This window comes from Protopterus annectens, chromosome 13.part0 (genome assembly GCF_019279795.1).
Source record: "Protopterus annectens isolate FY-2018-M chromosome 13.part0, PAN1.0, whole genome shotgun sequence".
Classification (NCBI taxonomy): Eukaryota; Metazoa; Chordata; order Ceratodontiformes; family Protopteridae; genus Protopterus; species Protopterus annectens.
The window spans coordinates 549,070,827-549,084,133 of record NC_056747.1 but is presented as its reverse complement, the minus strand read 5'-3'; the positions used below and the strand labels follow the sequence as shown (position 1 = coordinate 549,084,133).

At 39.3% G+C, this 13,307-nt stretch overlaps 1 protein-coding gene across 3 annotated transcripts in view; it reads right to left on the bottom strand.

Moving 5' to 3' along the window:
* Window positions 1–11,703, bottom strand: part of EIF4H (eukaryotic translation initiation factor 4H) — a 602,524-nt gene extending 590,821 nt beyond the window's left edge. For all 3 annotated transcript variants that reach the window (XM_044054198.1, XM_044054199.1, XM_044054200.1), the window contains exon 1: window positions 11,585–11,703. In XM_044054198.1, the coding sequence (XP_043910133.1) occupies window positions 11,585–11,649 (65 nt within the window). In that variant the 5' untranslated portion in view covers window positions 11,650–11,703. The remainder of the gene's footprint in view (window positions 1–11,584) is intronic.
* Window positions 11,704–13,307: the final 1,604 nt, after the last annotated feature.

The following is a 13,307-nucleotide window of genomic DNA, read 5'->3' as shown; positions in this document are numbered from 1 at the left end:
CCGTTTCTGGTAGATTAAAATAGTCCTATATTATATTATCTTATCCCTCCATCATCCTTTTCCATTCTAAATACATATCCCACGTCTACAGTCAATTCATGTAAAACTCATTTTTATAAGTGGAGTTTAAATTAAGTTTACTATATATTTTACTACACAATATACACCCACGTACAACACTGACTATGAGAAAAGCTGGTCATTTCCTGACCCTGGTACTAGTTTTTCCAGTTTTAAAAGCAATTAAGGGGGATATAGAGAGCTCCCCCAAATCAAGATTTCTTTACAGGGTTTTAAGCCTGTGGCCTTGCATCTTGCAGTCTAGATTCAGATGCATACCTGGTCACATTTTTGGATGTGCTTAGGTGGAGTTTAACTCAAAATGACACAAACGTATTACACACGTTGACAATCCACTCCACTCTTTCTCTTTACAACTACACTAGAGACATTATCTATTCACGCATCTCCTTCCTCTGCTCTTCCTTCTTTTATTCACCACAGCACATTTTAATCCATCCTCATTTTAAAATATTTCTAAAACTAACTTAGCCCACCACAATCCTATCCTATCAGTTGCCCTCCCACACTCAATTCTCCAACACCACTTGTACCTTTTGTCACCATCGTCCCCAATCTCCTTGTATCATAAAGGATTACACATCCTTAATTCTATACCACAAATTTACCTTCCTTACCCTAGTCTACAACTCAACATTCCAATGAGCTTCCAGATTTTCATATATTGTACCCCCTGCCCAATGTAATTTAGGTATTTGGGTGCAATTACAACCCCCCATACCTCTCTGGTCATTCAGAGAGCTCATGCCTCAATACTTACTTTATAATGGATCAGCTTCTCAAGTACTCGCCTACAACCACATGAACTTCCTCTCTTGCCCCCCCCCTCCCTAAGACAGCACCTAAGACTGCTCTAGTCTTCCTTTCCTAGCACCAACAATTCCACTAAAACTCATCAACACTAAACAGACAGACATGTTACTATTCTCAAACTACAAACATTAAGTTAAATAAAACACTTAAAAAACTTGACACATGAGAATAAGAAAACACTGTGCAACCAGTGTAGCAAACAGACAAAGCTTATCAGGAGCTACACTTAACGGCTGGTACATAAATAAATAAATACATTTTTGTTTACCGGGATAGTCCGACTGGGTGATCAGCCCACTCTGCAGAAAAATTTTACAATATTTAGAAAAAGATAAAACAGAAATTAATTAATGGATTGGTGTTTATGCTGAACCCAGGTAAACACACTGCCACACTTATGCCTAGCTAAGGGTTAGGCTAAGCTTTTGGCTCCCCAACAACTCTGACTAGGGTACAGCAGGTATCAGAAAACAATGATTAATTTACTTGAACTATTTCAAAAACTGTCTCAAATTCTGTACTGTATACTGTACTCCAGATATATCACTAATTTAAATACTCACTTATGCTTTTTGTGTATAGCACAATCTTAATATTTTCAATTGTCATTCAATACCAAGTCACCAACAACTAACATTATTCTTTTGGTCCTTTCTATAAACATTTAATTGCCTCCAAAATCTTAAATAAAAATGTATTGGTGGAAACAGTTGTCAGTGTAAAGGTAAGGGGTCTTAAGTATATTGCTGATGAACAATGTTCACTTAACCAATAGTACGGGCCCCAACAGGACCAATGCCCTACATATGGGGCTGGCAAGAAGGTAAGGTACCACTAGGTAAAACAGAAGCATCTCTACCTCAGAGGTAGTCACCTCTGAAACTACCACAGGCTGTGAAGGCTGCAAGGCTTTTTCCCCACCTCCCAAAGTGTGCTGTGTGGGACTATTGCAATTCATCCACAAGTATCACAAATATCAAAACACTCTTTCCAGAAGCAATGTACTTAAACTAAATAATAAACAATATTAGCTTTGAAGACAACTATACTGGTCACAATGACCTCAGACAGAGATCATTCTGATAAAGGTAGCCATATTCAAAGAAAGTGTTTGTGGCTATTATACGTACAAATGTTTGTGTATCATGAATACACATCAATGTGTGTGTGTGTGTATATATATATATATATATATATATATATATATATATATATATATATATATATATATATATATATATATATATATATACACACATACATACAAATACAGACTTGCACGTGTACTTGTATATGCAAACACAGTGGTTATACAGTCTGTATACATGTGCACACACATACACTCGGCTGGTATACATGTGCTCATACATATACATTTTATGTCGTTTGTGTATTATGTGTACGATACACTGTTTATGTATGCATTTATATAACTTGTATGCAGCTTTTACTGCATTTATATACAGTCCTGCATGTATGAACAAAGGTGTGTTCATACATGTATAATTATGAACATACTTATTTTACATTTGTTGACCGGGTGTATCCGACTGAGCTGAGTAGCCCTTTTTCAGCAGAGGCCTGGGCAGAAAAGTTTCACTTAAAAAGCAGTTACAATGTAAACAGAAACATTATTATAACAAAAAAATACACAAGAGGTTCATTACAATATCGGGAAGTCTTGCTCAAAATTAGAAAAAAAGAAGTCAACACATTACAATACTTGAAAAACAGGTCAGGTGATAAAATACTGAGCATTTCCTAAAGGCATTAGCAGGTTGTGCTTATGGCGGGTAAATACAGTGACAAGCCCAGAGACTTCTACAGTTTTCTTTGGTAACTGACAAATTGTTTAGTATTAGTAAGGGTCCTGATTTCCAGAGGTAGTTTGTTCCAAGCAATTGTTGGGTGACAGCTGTAGGCATTGCACCCTGCTTTGGTCTTCGGTTTAGATACTTGTAGCAGGTCTTGTGTAGAGCTTCGGAGTGGTCTAGAAGGAGAATAATAGGAGAAGAGGAAGGAAAATGCTGGACAGTAGGAAAGTAGGTATAGGATGGAGTGAATGATCTGCAGCTGAGAGAGGAGAAGATGATGGGGTAGTTCCAGACAGTTTAGATGTTTTAAGGAGAGACAATGACAGCATTTATAGGTTTGTTGAGCTGCAAATCTGGATACCTTGTTGTAGGTGGCCTCTACTTTGGTCTGGAGCGTGGAGTTCAGACTTGTGAGAATTTGGGAGATATTTAAGAGAGAATGGGTAGAAGTTAGGCATGACAGAGGGAAAACTTTGGTCTCAGTTGTGAGGAAGTTTTTGTTTCTATAGAGGAGCCCTAATTCCTGGTGAGTCTTCCTAATACAATTGTTAACATGTAGGTCAAATTTCAGCTGATCATCGATGGTAACAAAGGAGTTTTGTGCTGGATTCTACCTCAACGAGGTTATTGTTAAGAGATAGTATGGATTAGTTGGGGAGAAAGAGTAACAGTTTCGTTTTTTTTTTTTTTTTTTTTTTTTTAGAGTTTAGAATGAGGTGGTTATTTGGACAGCGAGGTTTCCACTGAATTGAAAGATGCCCGAGTGTTTAAAAGTAGTTCAGAGGGAGAGTTGGCAATGGTGATGATTGTAGAGTCATCAGCATATTGCATTAGAGAAGACAGAAGACAAGAGGTATAGAGTTGATTAGTAAAGACAATAAAAAGAATAATGGATCAAGTATGGAGCCTTGGGGAACGCCCATTTTTACTGGGAGCAGGGGGGATAGTGCAGAGTGCCATCTCACCGACTGCTGCCTAGCAGTGTGGTAGCTAGAGAACCATGCAACAGTATCTGAGGAGAAGTTAAGGTTAGAAAATGTTTCCAAGAGAAAAGGATTACAGACAGTGTCAAAAGCCTTTGAAAGGTCTAGCAAAAGGCAAGAGATAAGTTTGTGGTCATCTCTGGCCAGAGAGACTGTGTGGAGGAAGGATATTAAGGCTGTAGTAGTGCTACGTTTAGAATGGAATCCGTGCTGGGTGAGTGTAAGCAGATTTTCCTGCGTTAGGTATTGTATGACTTGTCTATGTATACATTTTTCCAGCATTTTGGAGAGGGAGGAGAGGATATCAATCGGTCTGAAATTGGTTATGTCTGAGGAGTTACCTCCTTTGCGGATAGGTAGTTACAGAATTATTTCCAGACTCAGAGATGGAATGATTTATTAGTACAGATACAGAAAGAGCTAAAGAGTTAGCTGCAAGGTGAAGAAAAGTTGAGTGGATGCCATCAGCCAATACTGAGCATGGTCTCAGTTTGGATAGTAGAGTTTGAAGGTATGTGTAGAGACCATAGTAAGAGCAGGTTCAAGGAGGTTAGACAAGTTAGTAGTAGAGGAGTTAGTTTTAGGTTTAAAGAGCTTTGATATGGATTCAATTATGTATGTATTAAAGATACTGGCTATTTCTTCTGGTGTTTTGTCTAGGCAAGGATTTGGAGAGGAGGGATTTCCAGGATGAAGTATTTGATTTATGGTATTCCAAAATTTTACTTTAAAGCATTTGGAGTGTTGAAATAAAAGTCACATTTGTCTTTATTAATGTGTTTTTTTTTTCTTTTTTGCCAGATTTCTGAGTTCCTTATATTTCTGTAATTCCTGAGGGCATTTAGTCTGTGTCCATATTTTCCATGCCTTGTCTCTAGATTTCATTAGGGTGTGAGTAGTTTCTGATAGCCAGGGGAATAGGTTGGATTTTATGCGAACTTTGCAGAGAGGAGTTAGTGACTAAGATGAGAAAGAAGATGGAGTTGAAAGCCTGGACAGCTTCATCTAGAGGGAGTTGGGTGAGGAATTTCCAGTTAACTGCAGGAAGGAGAGATGTGAAAGTATCAGGGTGGAAGTTAGATAGGTTACGACAAGTAATCTATCTATGTGGTTTAGGGAAGTGGGAAGTGAATTTTAGCACTTTTACAGGGGAGTGATCACTGAAAGTGTTTGGTAGAATTTCTGGGTTATGGTATTTGGAGGGATTTGAGACTAGTGCCCAGTCTATAAGGGTGCTAGGTGTTTGTGAATTATTAGTATGGGTAGGTTGGAAGATTAAGCCATATAAATTGATGTGAAGTGAAGAATTTGGATTAGAGAGAGTTACCCAGTTAATGTTAACATCCCCAAGGATTATGGTTTCATTGGGAACGGAATGATAAAAATATGAGAGAATGTTCTCCAACAGAGGAATGTTATCCTCTGGTGGAATGTAAATGGCTGCTACAGTGCTTGTAGTGTGGTCATTGAGTTTGAGGTTAGCTGTGAGTAATTCTGCAGATGGAAAAGTTGGTGTAGATTTCATAGGGCTAGATATAGTGTAAGGTGGTTGGAGCAGACAATGGCTAAGACACACCCTTTTTTATTTTGGCGATCTAGGCGGCACTTATCAGCAATACAACACGAAAATTACAGAACCAACTGATATTGCCAACATCCTGGCAGGCAGGTTCAGTGCTAACTTTACCCCCCTCTCACCCCTTAAATGGCCCATATCTATACAGGAAGAATGCAAAGTCCCTGTAATCACATCTGTGCAGGTAAAAGCTGCATTCTCTAAAACCAAAAACACAGCATCCATGGGACCGGACAACATCCCAGGGTACGTTTTACACGAACTTCAGAATGAACTGGCTCCCCACCTAAGCACCATGTTTAATCAGTCTCACGTCAGCCTTTGTGCCCACTGAACGGAACACAGCAACAGTTATCCACTCCACAAAGGGGGAGCCACCACTGATCCTGGGAATTATCACCCTATTAGCCTGACGAGCCTGGTCTGCAAGGCCATGGAACGTATCATCATGGAACTCATAATGACATTGGTAACCTCCAAACTCTGGACCCCACCCAGTTAGGGTTTGTGAAAGGCAGATCATGCCTTCTGAACCCAATCGGCTTCTTTGAGGCAGTCAAAGCCGTAGACAAGGGTAAGGTGGTTCACACAGCCTATCCTGACCTTGCCAAGGCTTTCGACACCATCCCCCATTCTGGAATTATAGCTAAACTCACTACACTAGGTATAAATCCCTACGCCACAAGATGGGTTGCCAACTGGCTCACTGACAGAATCCACACTGTAAAAGTTGCAGACTCCAAATGTGACTTCAAACCAGTGACAAGTGGAGTACCACAGGGTTCAGTCTTGGGACCACCCCTGTTTGGTATCTACTTCTCTGAAGTATAGGCTCACACAGAAGGCCTCTGGCTAACAAAGTTTTCAGAGGACTGCAAACTAGGAGCCATAGTCGAGTCCCCAAATGATGTGGACATCCTACAGAACGGCCTCACTGAGACAGATGCCTGGTATCAGAGCCATGGCCTCAAGCTCAATGCCAAAAAGTGCATTGTCATCCCCTTTGGTAAAAACTCTGTACCCATGAACTACCACATAAACGGCAGTCTACTTAACGCCGAATGTCTGATAAGAGACCTTGGGACCCAGGTGAACAGTAGTCTGTCCTTTGATAATCACATCGCCACAGTAGTCAGGAAATCGTTGTGTATGGCACACCTCATCACAAAAGGGTTCTCATCCAGGAAAAAAAAAAGAGGTCATTGTTTCCCTCTACTCAGCACTCATTAGAACCATTATTGAGTACAATGCCCCTTTTGGAATGTACCTCAAAGACATATGCAGTAACTGGAAAGGCCACAGAAGTACCTCACAAAGAGGATTACTGGCCTTAAACAGATGCCCTACACTAACCATCTCAAAAAACTCCAGCTTTACTCTGTAGCACATCGCCTACTCCAAGGAGATCTCTGCCTAACATATAAAGCTATGTTAAACCCAGAGCTGTTGGACATGCTACAGCTAATGAAATACCAATCCCTCCGAGCTACATGCTCTAGGGACCTAAACCTTGTCACCACAATAAACAGGACATCCTCTCCTAGAGACTTCCTATACTCTGGAACAAGCTACCCATCTATGTCAAGCAAAGTTCCTCATTAGCAGTCTTCAAGAAAAATCTTGATGAGTGGATGGGAAATAGGAAACGCACCCCAGGGATCACTTCTGTTCGACAGGGGCACATGAAATTAGCTTTCTTGGGTGGCATAAGCCAGGGAACCTTGTTGGCTAGGCTTACTTAGGCCCTTGGGCCGATAGCCTAGTACCTACCTATGAAGGTAAACAGGGCTGGGCATAGAGAAATGCAGTATACATTTCACAGACTATTTTTAGCTAACACAACACATTAAGTACACTACACCCTTTTAAGAAAACACACTTGTACAAAAAGCATAGGTAGGCATTTGGATGGTAATGCACTATAACCCTTCAATACCATTCCTTCCTGAAATCATACAGCTTAATTTCTGAATCACTTTCCATTAAGTGGAAGTTCATACAAAATCAAACTGTCTTCCACTTAATTTCAGAAAACGTACCCATCTGTTTACCCACAATTAATCAAATAAAAGAAAAATGTCTACCAGTGCAAATTCAATTACTTACTTCACATCTACATTTGGGAACACATTATGAACTGCAACTTGTGCACCCATACAACATCCAACTGACAAAGTCGCTCAATTTTTTTGCCAAGTATAGCAAGTTACAATAACTCCAAATATGCTAAATGTTTACTTACAATTTCATTTCTTTACTGGTAACTTACTTTGTCCCATTCAGGGTCATGGGTAAGCCACAGCCTATCATGACAAGCAAAAGATAAAAGAAAGACAAGAATCCTACATGCATATGCACATATACACACCTAGGGACTAGATTTTAAATTGTCAAAGTCAGTTTTATTTTTGTCCCATGCATTCTGCAAACCAAACCAATGATCACATAGCTCCTTCACAAATGAAAAGCAAGCAAAAGTGAACCTGTGTGGTCATTGGGAGAACAGGTTTAGTATTCTACCAATTTTTCTCTTGCTGACAGACTTGGATAATGTCCATCAACCATTTCAAATGTTTTCCAGTTTCTACATTCACAGTTAATATTAACTAAAATAAAAATACCTTATAAATGTTACAATTCACAGAAAACTAAATGAGTCTGTTCTCCTCCCAGTATCAGAAATGTAATGCTGCAACTGGAATGCAGTATGATCCTGTGATTGAGGCACCTGGCTGTAGAGTTCTAAGACTAGAGATGTTATGTTCAACAGTGGCAAATTATTTTTACTTATTTGTACTCATGGGACTTCCCCAAAGAGGGAATTTTCAGGTCAAAATAATAAATTAAACAAGTATAAGGCAAAACCCATGACAATTTCAAGTCATCTCAAAATTTTAAATCCACAGGTGGGTCACTTGCATTTGTCATTCACAACCATTTACTCAACCCCATATTACTCAAATCACAAAACTCGCAAACAAATTATTACAGTTAAAAGTTTTGCTCCATTCAGCAACATATCCAAGAAGACAAATTTCCATACAGATACCAAATCACCATATATTCAAGTGTTGATCATATCATAAAAAAATATCTACACTCAAAGCAATGTGGGAGCCACAAAGAAAAGTTTTACTGCAAATGCCGATCTGAATGTATTACATCCACCAGCGCCTAAGGTCTGCTGTTTTACAATCTTGGTTAAAACAATTTTATTCTACAAGTCTATCTCAAAGCATTTTTGCATTTTCCTAGTCTGGAGTATCAAATTCAGGACAGAGTCCATAAATTAGTATACAAAAGGCTACCAAGTTGCTCTAGATTTTCTTAACTCAGTACAACCAATGCTTTTGTTAGCCCTACACATGCTTTCCAGGAACATGTCTTTCCCTCCCTCGCCTCCACAGGTCATAATTAGTGCCCTGTGGATGTCTAGCAGTTCCATGCACTGTGGGCAAGTCACAGATGTGCTGGTGGATGGAGACCACTACTGCACAATTAGTGCCCTGTGGATTTCTAGCAGTTCCATGCACTGTGGGCAAGTCACAGATGTGCTGGTGGATGGAGACCACTACTGCACATCCTCAGATTATTAACTTGAAGCATCCACACTTCTTAGAAAGCCCTGCAAAACAAATTCCACAAATCAAAATGGTATAGAACGCAAGAAAAACATATCACACTGCCAACTGCATGGACATAAAAGGTACAAAAAAGAAAGTTGCTTTAAATAGTTACGTTAACAAAAATGTTTAGCTCTGGCTCTTAAGGACACAAAAGTAGTAGAGAGATTAATTTGACAGTGCTTGCTTTCTAAGAGGTTCTTTCTGTAAAGCTGCAAAATGTGTGCCACCTTAGCACAAGACCACTCTGGAGGGGCGCTGAAAAGTTCTACGCCTGACCAACTTTCTAAATTCACAGCATTATTTTGCCTCTGTAGCTGAAAACAGGGTTACTTCATCTTGTAAAGTGCCAGTCTGCAGAATCTTACCACTATGTTTTGATATTCAAGTGTGGAACTCCAAACTATCATGAAGTTCCTATTCCTGCAGAAGAAAACTCTAAAGGAAATCCAAGAATGCATGATGCAAACATTAAGTGACAAGTACCTTCTTACTCCACTGGGAAGTCATGTGCAAACTTTCAGCATAGAGATTCTGAGACTGAAGATGTTGCAAGTCGTGGGAGGCCTCAAACAACGTCAAGCTCCTGAAATTGTTCACCATGCTCATGACCTGATTTTGGCAGATCAGCGAATATCAGCTAAAACAACTGCTGAACCACTACAGATATCCAGGTAACCTGGTGGGTTTATAATCCACGAGCAGTGGGGTATGCAGAAGTTGCCAACCAAGTGGGTGCCCAAACATTTGAATGCTGACAAGAAAAGATGTTGAGTGGACACTTCAAGCCGATTTTGCTGCATTTCATCGAGCTGGTGCCAATTCTGGAACAACTAGTCATTGCTGATGAAACATGGTTACACCAGTATGATTCAGAGACAAAACAGCAATCCATGCAATGGTGGCACTCAGGATCACCAAGGCCAAAGAAGTTAAAGACCCAAAAGTCAACAGAAAAGGTCACGGCCACAGTGTTTTGGGATCAGGAACATGTTGTAATGACTGACCATCTTCCAAGGGGCCAAACAGTTAATGCAGAATACTACTGCAACTTGCTATGCCGATTAAAGGAGGCATTGAAAGAAAGAAAAAAAAAAAAAAAAGTGTGAAGCTGCAGAAAGAAGTTTCTTTTTGCAACACAATGCACCTGTTCACAAGGCTGGCAAGACATGAATGTTTTGACGAAACTGGGGTTTAAGTGCATAGACCATCCACCCTATTCACCAGATCTTACTCCACCTGACTACTTCCCGTTCACAAACTTGAAAGAGAGTTTGAAAGGGCAGCAATTTTCGAGTGATTCAGAGGTAATTGCAGCAGTGGCACAGTACTTAAGTGACCAGAATTCAGACTTTTTGGCAGAGTTATAGAAACTTCAGACACGATGTGCCAAGTGTTTCGAACTTCGGGAAGAATATGTTGAATAACTTGCAAGTTTCATGGCTCCCTGCCATTCTGTTCTTGGTCAGGCTTAGAACTTTTCAGCACCCCCTCATACCTACAAACTAGACTGGGGAAAGTAAAACTGTGAACAGCTGAATTATAAAGTTATTCCAAAGTAATCGATACTTCAACATGTCTAAAGTTTCTTATTGCCAACTTGTGTAACAAGCTTTTCTCCCCAAATTTTCACTGTAAATTGGTTAAACCCACTTGGGGCACTCAGTAAATAAATAAGGTAAATAAAACTAAGGAGCCCATCTAAGCAGTGCAGCACCTGCAAACAAGACCAGCAGGTAACACACCATGTATATTTGAACAAGTACAAAATGTTTAAAGTAAATCAAGATTTAAATGCAAGTTATTTTCAAAGTGAAAGTTCGCTAGGTTAACACCAGTAATACTCCTTACAAACAAAGAAATACTCGAAACACAAAAGAAAGTTGTTTCAACTCGAACTACCCATAATGCACAGACCAAGTCACAGCTCATTAACCAATGAATGAAGTGTGCGTTCATCTTATCAATGCAATTCAGTAACTCGTGGACATATCACAACACAGTGATTCATAATGACGTCCAGCTGTTTCCCATACTGTTAAGAAAAAGCACTGCCATGAAAATCGGTGTACTTCTGCACACCCATCGGTATTATACGCAAAAAGCCCCAATCCTCTTATTTTTACTTAGCAATAAACTGAATTACAGGCTACAGTAATGTAAAGCTTCAAAAGTAGCGGGAAATTTGGATGTCATTTAAAGCAGAGTCCCATCCCCCACTAAATGGCTACTACCAAGTTCACCCATACCACATCATTTCACCGTTAAGGACAAAAAGGCACGACAAAATTGCTTCCTATCCCAAGGATGATGCATTCCTCAAAGCTGCACATTCCAGATGCTACCCCTTTCCCTAACAGATTATAAATTCTACGCAGTAAACAAAAATGCTGCACAATCAGCTCTGAAGCAACTTTTATTGGACATGGAACGGCAGTACAGGTGAGAGAAAAGCTCGTCCCTTGATGAGAAATCAACCAATGCAATACACCCTTAAACGACAGGTAGTGCATGCATTTGGCAAACTGGCCGCCCCCCACACCATGAACCTCATCTGTCACAAAGTGGCCAGTTCCCCTAGAACTACCATGATAATGAGGTGACCTGCTACTACTCTTATTTGTTGCCCCTGTACGTCCCCTCATTCTTCCAGCACTCCTTAATCCAGCCATGCGTATCCAACTTCTTCCTTACCCACGGCTGCCACCGAAGCTGCTATAGGCCCGGTCTCGATCATCATAGGTATCGTAATCCGCCATTGCAGTCTCTGGAAAGAGAAACCCGGGACTGTAGAAAGCCCCCAATTTACAAGAGCAAGGGCTGTCCTCTTGCTGCCTGATAGACTGTAACAGTAACTTGAGAGATTTATTTGGAGTTGGTGGTATGCAGTAGAAGTTTCCTTGTTATTTGTAAGCAATTTGTTGTAATCATCGTGTTTGCAAGAACATTTATTTTTATTACTAGGAAGAGAAACAAACAATTCGAGTTTATTTTTATTACTAGGAAGAGAAACAAACAATTCGAGTATTATTATGAGTACTAATGGAATGCTTAAAACGTGCGGTTTCTTTTTTTAATGTACAATGAGTAGAACTTTGACTCGTAACAGACTTTTTTCAGATTTATTTGGTAAATATGTATAACTCACAACATTTGTGATTGATTCTACGTCCCCGAGTGTATGAAACTTGACAGTAGTGGTAGTCTGACAGTTCTCTGACTGCTGTGATTTTACTGGTCTGTAAGTTTCTAAATGGTTTGTCTTCATGTACAATCTAATTAAGGATTCGCCTCGTGTTTTTAGAAGTGAAATGCTACTCGTAAAATTCAACCAGAGCAGTTGTCGAATTAATGATTAGGGTCAGGTTTTGAGAGTGTGGCTTCAAATGTTAAAACTCAACTGTTATTCTTATTAGGGTTACCGTATGTTCCTCTTTGCGCAGGACAGTCCCTATTTGTGTAGTTGTATCCTGCAAAAACAACAAAAATGGCAAACGTCCTGAGGTTTAGTATTTTGTATTCGAAGTACCTAAATGTTTTATAAAGTAACTCAAATGCTACAAGCATAAGCTTTATTCTGGCAAAAAAAGTGAAGTTCGGACCTTTGCACTGCCCGTGGGTATGTTTTACCCTTCAAAAAAACTCACGTTTCTGTTAAAAATAATAACATCCCACTTTGGTTATTTGAAAAGGTGGCAGCCCTAACTCTTATTAGCAATTGACCTCTTCTCTCAATGTTGAAGCGCACAGAAACAAAGTCTCTTGGGAAAATATGAGTGGTAAAGAGTTCATGATCACGAACCTAGCCAAAAATAAGTATATACATAATTGTCAAGTATTTTCATTAATTCCAATCATGTTATATTTGGGTTATTCAGAAAGGGCAAGTTGATTGGGTTGAATGTGCTAACAGTTGTTGAAATGTGTATTTTCTTGCATAAAATTCATATCTGCTGTTCAGCTAAAATGGTGGATTGTTTGAATATACAGTAACACGAATACTGCAGAAAAAGCCAATATTAGATAAACCATGGTTAAATCCACTAAGAAGTTTACTGCAATTACAAATTTACATATTTTGGCTCTCAGAATAAAAGGGTAGCAAAGACTTATAATAAGACTGAAAATTAATAACTACATACTTCATGTAGATCTTTGTACTGCACCCAATTTTTGATGTGTGATTTGGGACTAAATGCATTGTGGTATTTCTTGTAAAAGCAAAATTGCAAGCCTCTTTTCCATTGTTGCTACCTTATAAATATTTCATAAAAAGCACCAAACGTAAATTCAGTAGCACTATTGTATCTTAACCAAAATGAAGTAAGCATTTTATTTGTTTGGTTTTGTAATATTATTTTGATCAGCACACCTTTTGTGCTTAACTCTGCATGTAGTCTGAAGTGTAGTTGGTGTG